The sequence below is a fragment of the Mastigoproctus giganteus genome, chromosome 2 (assembly GCF_048544385.1).
Source record: "Mastigoproctus giganteus isolate SK-2022 chromosome 2, ASM4854438v1, whole genome shotgun sequence".
In the NCBI taxonomy this organism is placed as follows: Eukaryota; Metazoa; Arthropoda; class Arachnida; order Uropygi; family Thelyphonidae; genus Mastigoproctus; species Mastigoproctus giganteus.
The window spans coordinates 90965649-90985287 of record NC_143576.1 but is presented as its reverse complement, the minus strand read 5'-3'; the positions used below and the strand labels follow the sequence as shown (position 1 = coordinate 90985287).

The window sequence follows — 19639 nt, the reverse complement described above, 5'->3', positions numbered from 1 at the left end:
TTTATGAGATTAGTGGTGGTGGGGAATTTTCTGAATTGATTCCGAGCCTTATTTTTTTCTTTCTTTGCTTCCAAGCATTCTTCATTCTGCCATTGCTTGTAATATTTATGGAACTGGTTAGCTGTCTTTGGTATTGCAATATTTGCTGCAGAAATTCTTTGATTTGTGATATGAGTAACGGCATATTGATATCAGAAGGTCTTATGGTTTTCTCATCTAAAGAAGCAGCACATTGGTATTTTTCCCAGTTTGCTTTGCAAAATTTCCATTTTATACCTCTTATAGGTTGTGGTACATCATTTTCTAGTAGGTGACAAACATCTGGGTAATGATCACTGCTAGAGGGATCATCAGAAACAGACCAGTCAAGGAGAGCAAAGAGAGCTGGGGAACAGATGGTGAGGTCAATTGCAGAGGTAGTCCCTGTTGGTAAATGGTTTTGTTTGTTTGTTTGTTATTTGGTTTTTAGGAGCATTAGCAACTAAGGCCATATTGCTCTGGGAATATGCGGTGGTCATTCCCTGATCTTTCCGCATCCTCCGTATTTGGTGGTGACGGGCTCGAACCCCGGTCTAATCAAGAAGAGTGTGCTACGCACTGCTGCTCCTTCCACACCTGGCTACGGAGGTGCCTATTGGTAAATGGACCTGGGTGCGAGTACCTCTGTTTAAGAGTGTTAAGTTCCTATTATCTATAAGTTTTTTTTAATCATCTGTCCTCTTTTGTCTGTATGAAGTGATCCCCAATTGATATGATGCCCATTAAGGTCCCGCATCAAACAGAAAGGAGATGGTAAATGTTCAATTAAGTCCCCAAATTCTTGCAGTGTATACGCATCATTAGGTGGAAGGTAGAGTGAAACCATGGTCAAGGTAATTCCAGTCACGATGTGTACCGCGACTGCTTCAAGGGATGTTTGCAGCTGAATATGCTTGAATGGAATATTAGAGTCGACCAAAATGGCAACTCCACCACTGTCCATGTCATCATTTGCGTAAAGTTCCAGAACTGGTTCGTCTTCTTGCTCATTTTCATCAATTTCCATACTGTCAGTATTTTTTTTTTTTTTTTTTTTTGTTTTTTCAAAAGGTTTGTTGGGATTTGTATTGCTTGTTGGTGTTGGATCTTCAGCATCTGGTTGAGATTACAATGGGCGTATTAATTGCCTGGTCAACTTTTGGTTTTGTTTGTAAAAGAAGATTACGTGTCCAATCCGCTCTTGAGATGTTAAGCAGGACTGAGATATCAGTCTCTGTTGCAGTTACCTTTGTTTTCTTCACTGCAGTTGTTGCTGCATATGATCTCACTGCTGGAAGTAGTGGTATCTGCTTTTTGGCTTCTTGTTATGTGATCTTATGTTCAGTTTTATATTTTTGAACTTGCTTTTCTCTTTTCCATATATTATACAGTCTCTGGAATAGGCAGGGTGGTCTCTTTTGCAGTTTGGGCAGCAAGGAGATTGTGTATTGCATTCTTTACTGTTATGTTCTTTTGAGCCACAAGTGGCACAAATAGCTTGTCCTCTGCATACTGTTTGGGAATGGCCATATTTTTGACACTTGAAGCATCTTATTGGATTGGGGATGTATGGCTTTACCTGGCAATTCAGGTATCCTGCTTTGACTGATGATGGTAGAGTTGGAGTACTGAAAGTAAGTATGATAGTGTGAGTTGGTGTCAGGTTTCCATCCATTTTAATAAGGATTCTTTTGGCATGTATGGCATTCTGATTTTGTACCTCTTGTACAATTACTTCTTCAGAGTTGTTCAGGAGGTCCCCCCCCCCCCTTTAGATGTATTTAAAGTGGCATGTGGAGTGACTTTGATGGGAATCCCTCCAAAAGTTGTGGTTTTAAGAAGAAGAAGTTAGAATGTCGGTGATTTGTCATTTCTATCAGTAGGCTGCCTGATTTCAAGTGTCGAACCATTTTCGGTGGACCAGTTACATGTTCTAGACACCTTTGTATTACAAAGGGAGAAAGTTTACTAACTGGCTGGTCTGATAAGGAATGAAAAATTAGAAAGAGTGGAGAGATGGTTTGGGTCACATCTTTCTTTTGTCTTTTGGCAGTAGATGGATTAGGATCATACTGCCGATTATGATCAGTTAGATCCATGGTTCCAGGAGAAGCCTGCTTTGTTGAGTCCATTGTTGCTCCTTTTAGCTCCGAAATGATTATTTTTCCTTTCAGGTTTCTGAACCTGCCATGGGGATGCAGGAGCTGTGCCACCTAGTGACCAAGCCGCTGGAGGATTAGTTTGTTAGTGAGAAAATGGATAAATATCCTAATAAAAGAAAGGTGATTTTCCTTCCTGGGTTCTAACTTAAAATCTGCTAAGTAAAGAACCACTTACAATGAACTGAGTATAAGAGAGCAGCTAGAAATGAAACAGGAAACAGAAGAAAATCACGTGGAAGGATCACTTTATAATTCGCTTAAGAAAAATCGCTTGGCACTCGGGGCATGACACTACATCTTAGATTGTAATGCTGATTTCTGTAGGGGTGGAACTTAATTTGTATTATTGCGGTTTATGGAAAAACTGTTTCATGGATTTTGTTCCTTTGGTTGAATGATTTGTAATTCAAACACCATATTCCCTTACATCTGTGGTGTTTTCTGTCAATTAATTCAAGATATAGTTGCCATATCTGGTAAGAAGAATGTCAAGGAGTGAAGGTGCTAGTTTTGTTCTGTTTGTGTTTTTGAAGCTGATGCAAGAGTGGAACTGATTGATACTGTTAAAAAAAAAAAAAAAAAAAAGAACTGTAGTTTGATCTTGCCTTGGGATGACAATACTGAATAATTCATAAAATCCCATGTGGGAGGAGAGTAGTTAAGTGGTGATCTCATCCCTGCTTAAAGTAGGTAGAGTGCTTACATGTTTGATCTTTGAAAGTTTATGAAGATAAATCACTTCAAAAAATATTACTATACATGAAAAAAATTGTAAGAAATAGTTATTCCCCTCAATGTAATGAAAAGGGTAATTTCCACTTCCATTACTATCTTTTAATACAAAACAAATTCTGGAAACCATATCAGTATCTCATATGACTCATAGATCAGTGAGATCTGCATGGCCAATCTGTACGATATCACCACTTGCATTCACATATCGTAGCATCTTCCTTGTAATTTCAAATATGCATCCCTATTATCCACTAATACTTGTTCAAGAACAGCTTTTTAAGGATGCATATTTCAATTATAATGCCATTAACAGAAAGGACTCCATTTTTCAACAAAGAGGACCTTAATTTATTTAAAAACAAAAGTTGTCGTATAGCCAACAATGAAGAATTGTCCAATGATAGCAATATTCATCCAACCACTATTCAGGAAATAGTCAAATTCCCTTCCCATAGTAATAATCAGCCTTAGGCTCACTCCTCATCAATAGAATCTGAGAAGCAGGTTTAGTGATTATTCACATTCATTGCATCATTTTCATCAAAAGTTCTATTCTTGTATTCTCATTTTAAATTTTTTGTAATTTTAAAAATTTTGTTTAAAAAAAAGCCAAAAGTTTTTTTTTTTTTTTTGCCTCTGCGTGATTTGTTCTTTTAAACGTTCATTTGGCATGATTATTGTGGCATTTTCATAATCAATTATGAGAGAGAGAGAGCAGATCCATTCCTTATTGTGTCGTTTTTTCCCCCTACAGTTTACAACTATGTCAATTCTGTAATTAACTAATATACATATGATTGATTATCGATCATTTGATTATGCACATCACTGTTATATCTGGTATTTATGATTACTGCACCCTGCTTTTTTGAATAAATAATGTCTTATTTTCTTTATCTTTGGATACTGCATCCTATTTTTTTGCAACAATTATCTTTATCTTCTCGTTAAGCGTAAGGCCAGTAGAAGTACTGCACATTTGTAATGGTAATAGCTTCATTTCTTGTGTGTGTTTTTCACTCTCAGATGAAGCCCAGATCCACTCTGACAGCAATGCATGTTGTTATGCACCTTGTGTAGCTGATTTAGCATCAGATGTTGCACTAGTTTATAGCCAGAGATGTTTTTTGTGTTATTATATGAAGATGTTTTTTTTTTGCATACAAGAGTTGTTCTGGTAGAGTTCTGGATACTTCCATCTGCAGATCTTTAACTAGTCTCAATCACCTTATATATAGATAATATTAACTTTTCATGATGTTAATCTCTTAACAGTGGTCACTGTTAACGACTCGCACCATTCATTATTCTCACCTTGAAATAGATAAATTTCATTCCGTCTGGCAAATTTTCTTATTTATTTTGTATTATGTAATTTTTTTTTTTTTTTTTTGCATTTTAACTACTTATTATTAAAAATTAAATTAATTTAATTTGTTAAAATAGTGGCATCTACGTGCTAATGTATCACAGTAGGAACATCACAGCACAGTGTCAACTTGCCCATGCGTAATCTGTCCATAATTGGTCCTTGAAACATTGGAAAGCTGTGTTTTGGAGTGATGAATCACAGTATATGTTATGATCTGATGGGCATGTTCAGGTCTGGCAGATACCAGTAGAATGTTATTTATCAGAGTTTATCAACTCAACTGTGAAGTTTGGCATAGGTGATACACCATCTGGAGTTTTCTTGTGGTTTGGACTTGGACCATTGGTTATCATTTGCTGAAACAATGAATGCCATGCAGTACATTGACACAATTCCTTTCTTCCTACACTGGCAGTAGAATGGGGAAGAACATTTTCTGTTTCAGCATGGCAATGCACTAGCACTATACTACACAGCTTATAGTGCATGAGCAGGTAAAAGCTTCATTGGCCTGCCCACAGTTTTGCCCTTAAACCACTGAACACCTTTTGGAGGAACTGAAACACTGACATCAAGTGAAGCCAACATGCCTATAGTTGGTAGCTGAATTGATCACTGTGTTGAAGGAGAAATGGACAAAATTACCACCTTTTCAAAAATTGGTTTGGCATACTGATGTGTAATTAAGACTACTTAATGGTGGGCTGACACACTATTAAATATTGCATCAATAATATTTATTTCTTTTGACAGTACAAGTAACCCTCGTATAACACGGTAGTTAGATTCCTCTAAAATGTCGTGTTGTGCGAAACCACGTTATATTGGACTAAGAAAAAGTACAAAAATGGGAGTTACATTCCAAAAGCTAACAAAAGTGCACTATTTCGTTAACAAAATGTTAATGAAACTAACAAAAATACACCATTCTAGATTTTGTGTATCTTCGTATGGAACTGATCATTTTTGACACTCCCTTTTGAACTTTAGGCTTCTTTCATTCAAGAATCTGCATTTAAAAAATAAGATTCTAATTGCTCGGGTAACTTTATGCCTTCCTGTATGCTTTTTAGTGTAAAATTTGGAAAATTATAATTTATCTGTGCCATCATCCTCTGAATGGATTTGATTTGCCTCTGATGCCATTTCCACCAAATCCGCTTTGCTAGCCTCTTTTTCTACCAGTAATTCTTGAACATCTTCAGTAATCATACATTTTTTTTATTTTTTTAGGGGCATCGGCGACTAAGGCCATGTTGCTCTGTGTATATTGTCTATAAGAAGAACCCAAATTTCCGGGAGAAAAAACCATGCTACCCTCACCTGAGCCTGACTAACTCAGCCACTCTGTGAAAAAGATCCATAAAAATTCCTCCCGTCATCGACAGGATTCGAACTCAGGTCTTTTCCTCCCGGTGTGGAGAAGAGGGAGAATCTCCCAACTGTGTTACCCATGAGGGATTCAATAGTCATATCATCAGAACCTTCCCCTCCTACCAACTTAGCAAGTTCTACTATCACACCAATTCCCTGGGACGCTTTAGTCAAAGTCTGGCAAGACTGTTGGAGTGTTTGTGATCAAGGGCAGATTACACAAAAATTTTTCCCAGATTTAAGAAATGCAGCCTCGATAAAATTCAAATGGTTTGCATCAAACTTACAAGCTATGTTCTTATTTGACTAGTCATGGTTCAATTAATGCAAAGTTGCATCATTTAAGAATCACTGAAAGATCTAGTTGCCATTGTGGCGAAAGAGAATCATATTATGTACAATTGTGAGGAGTACAGCGATCTATGAATTGAATTGGTATCTCGGGTGAGTAATCTCACTCTTATGGCAAAAGGCTGCAAGACAATTCTAGTTGATAAACAGAACTTCTTGGCTTTCCAAGCCTTTGCAACTGCAATATTTCTTAAGCAGAAGACTCTTCTGCATCTGGAAGCTTTGGATTTGTGATGTGGGGTGATGTAGTGCCAAATTGCCTAAAATTCTGTGAAATCATTCTGAAAGGCTTAGCTTTGGTGGAGGCACGAGTCTATTATATCCACTGCAACTCCAGCTCATTGTGCTAGCATTTCTGTTCTTGGCAGCTCCTGTTGGCATTTCTATTCTCGGCAGCTCCTTGCACTGCTAGCTTTCCAACAGACTGTGAAGAGATGTAGCTCTTTCCAATGAAGTCTGGACTTTGTCTGAAATTTAATTATATGTATATTTATTTTTTATGTAATTTGATCATTATCAGTTTGTTCATATCAATCTTTTTTGGTCATGGCAGTTTTTCCCTCCCTGTACTTGGGCAAACAGGAGAGGAAGTATATCACAGTACTGCTAAATTATGTGTAACTGACAGTGGGGTTGCTACTGGGTGGCTGGGACCAATTTAATTAATAAATAAAATTTAAAAAAACGCACAGATTCCATTTTCTGCTGGTTCAATCATATTTCCTGAATGAACTGGCTCTGGCTATACATTTTTCCACACACACCCACACACACACACCCACACATTTAACGTTGACGATGTTGCTTCTTTGAGCAATAAAGCCACGATTCTGATACAGTCCAAAATTGAGAAATGTTTCTATGCCTCCATTACTTCAATAGATTCAGAATCAATTTTTTCCAAAATCCATTATAACAATTTTCTGTTGGAATGAGTTTTAAAGGTGGATATAATGCCTTGATCTAATGGCTGAATGAAAGAAGTATTAACCTAGTACAACTGTGGTGGTAGAAACAACTTCAGTATTTGGATAATTTAAACTTTTGGATGGCCTGGCATGCTATCCAATAGCAATAAAACTTTGAAATCTAGATTTTTCCACAAGTTCAATAACACAGAACATAACACAGGAATTTCCCAACAAAATAAAATACAGGGATTTCTCAATTTTTTTTTTTTTTTTTTTTTTTTGACTAATGGGTCAACACCATTGATTCAAAAAGCACGGAAACATTGAAAATTTACATCTAACATAAGCTCAAAAATGTCCTGTTATGCGAGGTTTGCAGAAATTCTCTAACCATGTTAGAGCAGAACCGTATCATATAAGTACCATGTTGTGTCAGGATTGCCGCAATTTATCAATCGTGTTAGAGCAAACCTGTGTTGTAGGAGTACCGTGTTATACGGGGGTTGTCCGTATAATGCAGTTTGTCACGTGCAACACTTACTACACTGCATCTCTAACATTCATCTCTAACCTGGGAGCTATTCAGCCCACACAACTTGCATATCAGCTCAAATACTGTATAGGTATAAATTTTGCTCAAATCTTGTATAAGACACAAATAATAAGAACTAATAAGAAGTAGCATATCATATGAACTAGCATACTATGTCCAGAGTAGTCAGTATGACAAAAAAGCACAAAAACAACTCAAAATTGACATTCTTTTTTTATAACTAATGGATTTATAACTAAAATAAGAGACGTATACTTGCAATTGCAACGTATCTAAATGTCTCTGGGAAACAGCATCAATTGAGGTACCCAATATTGTATTTGAAATTGAGGGTTTAGTGTAACCTCTTCCAAGCCAAGGATGTTTTCACAAAAAATAAAACATCTTTTGTGCGTAAAAGGTACCCACAATTTTTTTTTTATTTTTTTTATTTCATTTGAATAACGCATATCATGTTTTTGAATTAAATCACCAGAAAATTCTGTAAGTTGAAAGTTGTGTGTGTGTATGTACACCTCCCCAGTCAGGTCTTTCCTCTGGATTTCACTTCACTTTCCCATTACATTCAATTTAAAAATTGTAAATAAGAATTCTAATGTAAATCTGACACTTTTTAGTTTATTTCATTAAGAAATTATATATTTTGCTAATTTTTAGGAATATGTTCCTGTCTAGTGTTGCAAAGGATGTATTCCACTTTATCATTTATCAGTCACCTCAACTTCTTGCTGCTGAGGAAAAAGATGAAAATGAAGATAGTAAAGGGAATAGTAACCAGAATGGTTCATGCCTAGAAGATGATGAAGAGTTGCCTATTATTCCAGTAAGTGTCAAACACAAGAGAAATATTATTCGTAGCAAATTTGGAATCTGTTCTATAAATTGGTAAACTTAATACTGTACAGTAAAGACTCGAATTAATCTGCCTTGGGACCAAACGTTTGCAAGATTTCGGAATAAAAACTGATAGTTTTATCATAGTGTGTCATTGTGTAGAATTATACTATAGTGTTTTATTTATCTTTACAGCCAAACACCTGAACAGTAATGTGCAAATTAAATAAAGATTACAGAGAATATCAAACCTTAAAGTAGAAATTCTAGCAAATGAAGTAGCTGAAAAATTCAAGTGTCACATTGTAGATTTATTTTGTATATTCTGCATTAAAATGCATATAAAATCCTATATTGGTATGTTGGGAAATAGTAGAAACTTTGAAATACATCACATTTCAAATAATCCAATATTGAATTAATGAGGATATACAGCCACTCCCCGGCACTTACGTAATACTCAACTTTACGTTAAGTTTTTTGCCGGCCAGTGCAAACTTAAAATAATCGTGGAAACGTATTTTGCATCCTGTAGGAATAAATAAAGGTATCGCGAAAATATCATAACGTGAACCCAATAACACTTTTTTTTTTTTTTTTTTTCTTTAGTAACTTGTTCGTTGCAAGACCTCCGAAGTTGAAATTTTTGCCATATAACTGAGCTATTTGTCTCTCTAAAAGATCATTTTTATAATAGAAAGTGCACTGCACTTTCATCGTTATCCTATGATTCTGTTATAAGAATCAATTTTGAACGCTTTGTGATATTTCTCTAAAACACATTTCTGGAGGTCACTACCATAAAACAGTAAAAACAATTTGCACTTTCTGGTTTATTGAGCTTTTCTCTTAGAGCAATCTATTATAAATGGGTAGTAAACTTGATCTTATTGCATTTGCGATAATACTGATAACTGATTTTTGTGTGGGTTTTACATCATTATGGTGAAATGTGTTTCCCCTTCACTGAAATCTTCAGTCGTATAAAAAATATAAATAAATTATCAGAATCTTCTTTTCATTCCTATTTACTTATTACAATGGTGAAGGGAAGGGACCAACAGAAAGTACAAGTGCTGGCAGTGTTAGGAAACGAAACAAAATTGATTTAGAAACGATGATGTAAATAATTAAGTATGAAGCAGGACAAAGTTTATCATCTATTGCAAGGAATTAGGTCTTACTGCTTCAACAGTGAATCGTATTTTAAGGGATAGTGCGTGTATAAAAGAACATGTTAAAGGATCAATGCATTTAAGATCAACGGTGATCACAAAACAGCATTCAGGTGCTACATCGAAGATGGAAAAGCTATTAATAATATAGATGGAAAATCAGATTCAGAAGTGGGTTTCCCCGAGTCCAATGGCCATTCAAGCAAAAGCAAGAAGTTTTTATGAAGGTATTAAGGATAAGTAATGTGAACCCCAAGCCAAGTTTGTGGCAAGCAGTGGGTGGTTTAATAGGTTCAAGCATCACGCTGGTTTCCAAAACATTAATGTATGTGGTGAAGTCACCAGTTCTGATTCTGCAGCTGCAGAGAAATTGTGATGAGTTGGAAAAAACCCCTTCTAAATCTCCACAGCCCTCAACTTCCCCAGCAGCATACTTATCAGCTGGAGACGTTGATTCTGGCAACGACACTCGAAACGTAAAACTTGCTGACGTTATGCCTGTCTCCTTTATCTTTTTGTAATTTTATAATTTTTTAAAGTTTGTAATTTTTCCTGTGATAAAAAAATTGAATAAATAATTCCATTTATATGTTCATCAAACATTTCTTTTTTACTTGAATCAAATTCAATCAAATTTGCGAGTGTTGCATAAGCATTTAGGAAAATTCTTACTTACGTAGAGTTCTGCAAAACGCAACCCTTACATAAGTCGGGGAGGCTGTACTGTATATAGATTTGATTATGAAATACAGTTGTTAAATACTGCTTAGACAGTATAAATCATCATCATCAGCCATTTTCAATCCACTGCAGGATGAAGGCCTCTCCAGCAACTTTCCAGTTCCTTCTGTTTTGAGCACTGGCCATCCATTTACTACTCAAAAACTCATGAATTTCATCTATCCATCTCCGTCTTTGTCTTCCAGGTTTTCTTCTAGCTCCTCTTGGGTACCATTCTGTTATTTTCTTTGTCCATCTGTTATCATGGCTTCTAGCTATGTGTCCTGCCCAAGACCATTTTAGTTCTTTAGTTTTGATAAGAATGTCCTTTACTTGAGTTTGCTGCCTAATCCATGTGTTTCTCTTCTTATCTAACAGTCTGATTCCCAATATAATTCGTTCCATTCTTCGCTGTGTAGTTCTTAGCTTCTCTTCCATTCTTTTGGTGAGTGCCCAAGTTTCACTTCCATAAGTCATGGTGGGGAGTATACATTGATTCATTATTTTACGTTTCAGACAAACTGGGATATTGCTCTTCAGTATGTGACTATATTTCCTGAATGCTATCCATCCAAAATTTATTCTTCTCTTGACTTCCAGCCATTTATCATTATTACAGCTAATAACTTGTCCCAGATAAGTATATGACTCCACCTTTTCAATTACTGCTCCTTCAATCATTATTTCCCTTTCCGTGGCATACTTGTTCATCATTACTTTTGTTTTAGCCATATTTATCTTTAGTCCAAAATCCTTACTAACTGTGCATAACTGATTAAGATTTTCCTCTAATTCTTTGGGATCGTGGCTTATGACCACAATGTCATCTGCAAATCCTAAATGGTTTAGGTACTCTCCGTTCACATTGACTCCTTTCTGCGACCAGTCTAATCTTCTGAAAGCTTCCTCAAGGGCAGCAGTAAACAGCTTCGGAGATATTGTGTCTCCTTGTCGAACTCCTTTCTCGATTTTAAATTTGCTACTGTCTTTGTCTACTCTAATAAAGGATGTAGCACTCTCATATATTTTCTTCAAAATCATAATATATGGAGTATCTATGCCTTGTCTTTCCAGTGCCCGAAACATTGCCTTATGCTGTATGGAGTCAAATGCCTTTTCATAATCCACAAATGCCAGGCATAATGGTGTTTTATATTCATTTGCTTTCTCCATTAGCTGTGATATTACGTGAAGGTGATCCCTAGTTGAGAATCCTGTACTAAAGCCAGCTTGCTCTTTCGGTTGATTCTCATCAAGTATTCTTTCTAATCTGTTAGTAATGACCCTTGTGAACAACTTGTAGATATGGGATAACAAGCTAATTGGTCTTTAATTTCCAATTTCTGATTTATCTCCTTTCTTATGCAGCAAAACTATGAATGCATTATTCCACTGCTTAGGCATCACACCTTTTCTAATGCACTTTGTGAAGAGCCATGCCAGTTTTTGTGTTATGTCTCTTCCTCCCAATTTTAACAACTCTACAGTAACTTCATCTTCCCCCGGGGCTTTCCGATTCTTCATTTTCTTCAATGCATGTTCTACCTCATCAGGAAGAATATCGGGTATGTCGTATGTGTTGCTACTTTGCAATCCATCTTCCCCACTGCTGGTATCATTCCCTCGCTCCTTCTATAATTCTCTATAGTAGTCTTCTGCTATTTGAATTATGCCTTCTCTGCTGTTTATAAGTACACCATCGCTATTCTTCAGTTTCAGTATCATTTGTCTTTCTGTATTACTGCTCATGGCTGCTGATTTAAATCCTTTGTTTTCCCTTAATGCTTGTTCTACTTTTCTTGTGTTAAATCTTCTTATGTCCTCTCTGAGTCTCTTTCTAATGGCTTTGCATAACTCAATATACTCAATTTTCTCCCTGTCAGTGTTTTTCTTGCTCTTCATTTGTCGTCTTTGGTTCATCATGACAAGTGTTTCTTGACTAATTTTTTCTTCTTTGGATTTCTGTTTCCCTATAGGTTTCTTGGGCTTTATCACTTTCAGAAAGTTGTAATATTCCTCGTCGATATCTTGGTTCTGAGCAAAGTTCCAGTACATACTGCTTTTTCTCCTCCTCTGTTATTTCAAAGACCTTTGTATTATTTACTCGAGTCAGTTTTTTCCTTTCCTTTCCTACATCTATACCAAGTGTACATCTTACCATTCTGTGATCACTTCCAACATTTACCTGATTCAGGATGGTAACATCATTCACAATATATCTTCTGTTAGTGAGGATGAAGTCGATTTCATTAGTTGTTAATCCATTTGGACTCTTCCATGTCCACTTTCTGTTCACCCTTTTCTTGAAAAGTGTTCATTACTGACATTCCTTGAGATTCTGCAAATTCCACAAGTCTTTCACCAATTCCAAAATTTCCTATAGTTCCTCTTTCTGCGCTGTTTTGCCTTTTTCCAACCTTAGCATTGAAGTCCCCCATAATAACAGTGTAGTGGGTTTTCTGCTCATCTAGAAGACTCAATTTCAGTGTACATTTCTTCAACCTCTTCATCATCATGGCTCGATGTTGGTGCATAAATCATTATAATCTTTAGCTTGTACCTCTTAGAAATCTTGAGTATTAGTCTTGACACCCTTGGTGATGTACTTTTGAATTCCAAAATGTTGTTTTTAAAATCTTTATGGACCAGAAACCCAACTCCACCTTCACTCCTTTCACTGTTTCCATTGGTGTACAGCAGATTTCCACTTGATAAACTTATAAGTGATTCATTTCTTCTTCTTGTTTCAGCCAAACCGATGATATTCCAATTCACATTTTCTAATTCCTTTTCCAGTTCTAATATCCTGTCTTCACCGATGAGTGATCGTACGTTATAACAGGCCAAGTTCAATTTCCGTGCATGGCAGCCTGGTCGTACCCAGAGATTCTTAGCACCCTCTGCTTCCACTCTGATCCTCTCGCTGCCGTAAGAGGGAGAGTGAAAGCTGCTGGGGACTGAGGGCCATTTGTATTGTTGTGCTCTCATTGCTGGAGGGTTTGGTCTTTTCCTCTTCACGCTGAGCAGGCGTCTTGAAGAGAACTACTCTACACGTTCGTTGCCACCTAAGTGACGTAACAGGGCTTACCATCGAGAAGGTGTGCATGAGTGGATTTTAGGGAGGCAGGCCAACCGGACTTCTCCTAAATCTTCTGTAATAGAGAGATATTGGATCCATTAGTGTTTTAGACTGGGTGTCTGATAACACACAGGATACCTGTTCCCCTCTAAGCCCCAGTATAATTACCAAAGAAAAATGCACAAGTGCAAAGTTAACTGCTTTCTGCTTGGTAGTTGACTAATTTCAAAATATTTCAGGTGGAATCATAACAGATTCAAAAGAAAAATTATTTTCTTACTCATAACTGCAGTGGACTACACCAACCGTCTGTGACTGAAACTTTATTAAAATAATAATAAGATAAAATTTAGTTGTAAAAATAAAATACACTGACAATTGAAGAGTTAATCAGTGGGCTAATGTTATCAGTGGATTCCCCCAAGGTTCAGTGTTGGGCCCATTGTTGTTTTCTGTATTTATCAATGATATTAATGAAGGTGTATCAGATTTAATGTCCAAGTTTACAGACAAAATGAAGGTTGGCAAGGTTGTTAATGACAGTATGCTACTGCAATATGATCTAAAAAAAGTTGAGCAGATTGGCTGAGACAACTGAACTTTAACATTGACAAATGTAAAGTACTGCGTATGGGTAGCAGTAACCCCAGGGTAAAGTACCAACTGGGTGGTACTACACTCAGCAATGTTCCCCCAGAAAATTTTGCCAGCCTGGTGGCATTATGAATTAGCTGGGTGGGGAAATGTAATACTTTTCAATATTATAAAATTTTCTGTTATTTATAAATGCGACTTAAGCGATCCAGAGCAAAAATTAATTGCATGATTAACATTATACTATGTTCGAATTAATATTGTTGGAGATCAGTGAGTAGTACCATACTGTACCATGAGAATATCTTAAATTTTAGCCGGGCGGTGCGCCCATTTGATAGATCCTGGGGAGAACACTGCTCAGGGTAGTGGAGATTGAAAAGGATCTGGGTGTAATTGTGCAGTCAGATATGAAGTTTTCTGACAGTGCAGACAGGCTGCAAGAATACCTCATGGTGTCTTGTCATTGATACACAGGAATTTTGCTAGAACGGGTGTGCAGAATGCCTTTAGCGTGTGGGTGGTTGATAGTTGGAACAAACTTCCATCTATTGCAGTCGAAGTCAACAACTTAAATAGGTTCAAAGCAGAACTAGAGAAACAATTGGAGTGAATGGACGGGTGAATTGGAAAGGGATTTCTTTTTTGGCTGATGCTAGATAAACTTGCTTTCTTGCATCGTATGCCTCTACTAATGCTATCCAGGCTTAATAGAGCAGATTTCTAGAATATTTCGCACCTATAAGACATGTTGTGTGCAGCTGCAAGGGCAAAGATTGCACACAGTCATGTCAAAAGGTAAAAGATCCTGTACCTATTGAGCATACAAGTGGGGTTATATATATGAGATCAAATGTCTGGAATGTCGGGAATACTATGTTTGAGGCGCCTCTGTAGCCAGGTGGGCAGGAGCAGCAGTGCGTAGCACACACTTCTTGTTTAGACCGGGGTTTGAGCCTGTGACTACCAAATACGGAGGATGCGGAAAGGTCAGGGAATGACCACCGCATATCCTCGGAGCAATATGGCCTTAGTTCCTAATGCTCCTAAAAACCAAATAACAACAACAACTATGTTGGAGGAACAAAACAGTTTTAAAGATCGTATGGAGGAAGATATTAGTGGCAATAAAGACCGCAGACTGTGTGAAATCTGCTGTGGCTAAACACTTCTGGGAGGAGGACCACTAAATTTCTCCAAGCAATTCCATCATCGTTGATCATTCACTTAGGTATTGGAACCAGAAATGGCTTGAGCATGTGGATTTGTTCCTTGGGACATAATACCATCAATAGAGATAGGGGAGTCCATATTCATTCCCTCTTTGAAACCGTAATTCTTGGACGGAACGAACGGTTCCGCCTGGCATGCTCCCAATCCATTTCCGGTCCCCGTGCATGTTTGGAAGATAATGCCCGTGCTCCTACAGTAACAAGTGCTGTGAGCCGTGATCCCACTGATGTTATTTAAGGTTGTGCCAGGACTGAAAAGTTTTACTGTTGATAAAGGTGGTAGTCACCTTTTGAAAGCTACTGTTGTTTTATCACTTTTAATTTGTAATATTTCATATATTTTAATTTTATAGCTTTTAACTCTACAATTGTCAGTATTTTATTTTTAGAACAAAATTTTATCCTATCTTATTTTATCTTATTATTATTTTAATAAAGTTTCAGTCATAAATGGTTGGTGTATTCCATTGCAGTTATTATGAGTCAGAACTTTCCCAACCCCAGAGGCCTCTTTGAAGAATTATTTTGTATGAAAATAATTCTTCATCTAACTTTTTTGTTTTGCCAGGCATTCTTAATCGTTAAATATTGAGCAGTGAAAGAACCAAAACTTTAATAGCCAAAATAAAACACATTTTTCAATACTTTAATAAATTTGAAGCGGCAGAAATAAACAAAAGCTACAAGTTGAGATGTAACTGACTGAAAACCTTAATAAATAATTGAAATATTTGATTGGTGGTCATGTTGCTCGCCATCCAGCTTATGCCTTTTTTTTTTTCAAATTTTTTTTTTGCAGTTTGATTATGAGGCAATTGGAGATCTCCTTCTGAAATATGCCAGTAAGGAAGGCATTCGCAAAAAGAACAGAGATGTCATGTACAGCTTAATTAAAAAGTATGTAAAATTTATTTTGTTTTTTATATTCACTGAGGGGCATGGTAACACGTACATATAAATCATGATGTTGGTCCTCCATGTGCAGCCAAAACAGCTTGTACCCGGCGAGGCATGGATGCTACAAGATTTCTAAATGTGTTTTGTGGTATCTGGTACCAACACATAACCAACAGATCCTTTTAACTCCTGTAAGGTCCATGGTTCAGACGCCACAGATCAGAGTTGTTGTTACAACACAAACCACAGATACTCAATGGGATTGATGTCTGGGGAATTTTAATACCTGGAAGCCTTCCTCATGTTCCGTGAACCAGTCTCGAACAATCCGGGCGCTGTGGCATTTTGCTGAAAGATGGCACCGCCAGAAGGGAAGACCGTTGCAATGATGTTTAGGTAGGTGGTAGAGGTCAGAGCGCCTGGAACATGGATGACTGGACCCAGGGTATCCCAGCAAAAGATCGCCCAAAGCATGACACCGCTGCCACCGGCTTGTTTTCATCCCACAGCACATCCAGGCAGCATCGCTTCCCAAGGTAAACAACGCATATATACCCGGCAGTCCACGTGGTGCAACAGGAAACGTGATTTATCAGACCAGACTACCTTCTTCCAATCACTCAAGGTCCAGTTTCGAAGCTCGCGTGCCTATTGTAGGTGCTGTCGCTGGTGAACCGTGGTTAGCCTGGGCACTTGGAGCAGCCTGCTGCTATGCAGCCCCATTTTCAGCAGTGTTCGATATACTGTGTGTGGTGACACGTTACTTCCGTCACCAGCATTCCAATTACCAGCGAGTTGCTCCACAGTCGCCCTTCTGTTGCCACATACGATCTGGGAGAGTCTTTGCTCACCTCTAGCATCGATGAGCAGTGTTCATCCAACACCTTGCCAACAAGTTCGTTGGTTTCCCCTCCTCGGACCACTTTTGGTAGGTACTAATCATGGCTGACCGTGAGCACCCCACCAGCCATGCCGTTTCAGATACGCTCTGATGCAGTCGTCTGGCCATTACAATTTGGCCTTTGTCAAACTCACTTAAGTCCACTACCTTTCCCATCTGAGGAACAAGAGTAACTGATTAACGGAGCTCAGTATCAGGTGATTTTTATACTGTGTCCCGTTCTGCATACTTTCCGCAGTTCACCTGCAATTACTTCGATTTGCATAAAGACTCGCTGGTCAATGTTTTGGCTCATTGGTGTATATTTATAATGCTATCTGGCAGCAATATGAAAAAAAAAAAAATCACTATACCAACATCATTTACATTTTCATTTCTGGATCTAGTTTTGAAAATTTTTGCACTAGGTGCCACTTTCATATAACTTATATATATATATATATATATATATAAATAAATAGATATATAATAATAAATGTCAATGCTAGTAACACTAAAGGCCACAAGGAAAAGAGTGTGATTAAGTATAGATTAAAGATTAATGCCAGTATAGGCTAAATGGCAAGATGGGTTTACAAACAAGACCATCAAAAGACTGCAAAACATAAATTGGGTGTATTTTTAAGAATACTAGTAACACTAAAGGCCACAAGGAAAAGATAAATTAACGATAGATTAAAGATTAATCTACTCATTTATGTTTTGCAGTCTTTTGATGGTCTTGTTTGTAACTCTGTTTTGCCATTTAGCCTATGCTGACTTTAATCTATAGTTAATCTACTCTTTTCCTTGTGGCCTTTAGTGTTACTAGTATTGACATTTATAATTATTATTATATATACGTACATCTGCAGCCTTTGCTGCTGCTTTACGCACTTTAGTGCATTTGTTTTGTCGAAACAATTTTTATTTTTCTGTTATCTCTACTGGTTTTAATTCACTATTTATATCAATTTAAGTTTTAGCCATCTGCTACTTTGCACAATGCTAAATTTAAACTACAGCCTCTTCTGTTTTATTTCTTTTTTATATAGTCCTATCTATTGCACTTCTTGCAACATTCTTCTTACCTTTCTTGTCTGAACAAAATTCAGTTTATTTTTCTTTGTTTCTAAAACCTGTCTTAAAATCTAATATCAAGGTCACCAGTCCTCCATTTTTTTTCATAGCTCTCTGGCCGACCGGGCTAGCCAGGTGGGTAACGTGCCTGCCTGGCCACCCAAAGCTCGCTGTTTCGAATCCTGCTTCAGGCTTGGATCATAGTAAAATGCAGAAGCTTTGGGAAGTGCATTATAGCCACAGAAGCCGATGTGCCAACAACTAACAGAAAAAAAACATAGCTCTCTGTCACGTTACTTGCTGTATTATTTAACAGATTTGTCCCTATTTGTTACTGCTTCGTTTGCAGCTATCGGTTCGATCTCATGTATTTTCTAGTCACCATTTTCAGGTATAATTGTTTAATCTTCCAGCTTTTTATTTTAATTTTACTAATTTTTACTTGTATCTTCATTTTTAAAAATTGCACAAGGACTACTTTGTCCATACTATGTAAGAGATATCTTTCTGTTTTGTTTACATTTTTAAATTTTCTCTTGCATAACTATTGGCAAGTATGAAATGCAGTCCTTTGATGCATGGTTAGGTGTAGCCCCCGATGATCATGTATCAATATTCACTTTGCTGTCATCAGATTTTATTTTAATTTTATTAATTGCATATTTGCTTTTCTTCCCCCTTTTGAAGTATTTTTTGCAAAAAAAAAAAAAAAAATTCCCGCTTTATCTGATGTAGGCTGCTGTTACTTTTTTTTTTTTTTTAGGTTACTACATTTTCGGCTATCTTCCTTTTTGGCCTGTGGTTTTCTGGACGTTTCGTTCTACCATCTTTATTTTTATTTGTCTTTTTTATAATATGCACATACTTACATTTGCATCCATTGCTGCTGCTTTGCATGCTTTGGTGCATTTGCCATATCCTATCCTGTTTATTTAACCTTCAAATATCTTATCTGTTTTTACTCTTTAATACTATCTCTTAAATATTTTATATATAGATATATATAGGTAGATAGATACACACACACACACACACACACACACACACACACACACACACACACACACACACACACACACACGGGTATTCATATTTGCAGGGGTTACATGTCAACACTTATCGCGGAAACATGAAGTTCTGCAAAAAACTGTTCTCTCACCCAAATAGCCCCAATTGTTTCCTATGTATGCCTAAACACTTATGCAACCATATACAATTAACACAAAAACGTTTAAATGTGTTTAAAAGAGTTTAAATGTTATAATAATGAGTAACATGTTTAGAAAACACTGTATCAAAATTTTATTCATAGTTAAGAACATGTATTTAAGTACATAGTTAACATCTTTTCTGTGTAACTCTTTCAACTTTTCTTTAAAAAGAGTTACATTGAAAACCCATTTATATATATGTACAGTGGAAATCGTTTAACATGAAACCATGGGGACATAAATATTTTTTCATGTTAAAAGAAGTAAACAAAAAAAGAAAACATCACCAATGTTTTTGCTGTCGTAATAATCAAAAGTTAAGATAAAATTTAAACAAGTTAACATTTTATGCACTAAATAACACTACATAAGGGGCATTTTACAAACACAATTTTATTAACATTGACTTCATAAGATAAAAACACACACAATATGTAAAAATAAAAAATCTGATATTTTTT

The 19639-nt window shown here is 36.6% G+C and overlaps 1 protein-coding gene across 1 annotated transcript in view; it reads left to right on the top strand.

The window, feature by feature from the left end:
• The window catches only part of LOC150089413 (ribosomal RNA processing protein 1 homolog B-like), a 141714-nt gene that overhangs the window by 119638 nt on the left and 2437 nt on the right, over positions 1–19639 (top strand). Inside the window, exons 10-11 of the mRNA XM_090389975.1 lie at positions 8134–8299; positions 15910–16007. Of these exons, the coding sequence (XP_090246101.1) occupies positions 8134–8299; positions 15910–16007 (264 nt within the window). The remainder of the gene's footprint in view (positions 1–8133; positions 8300–15909; positions 16008–19639) is intronic.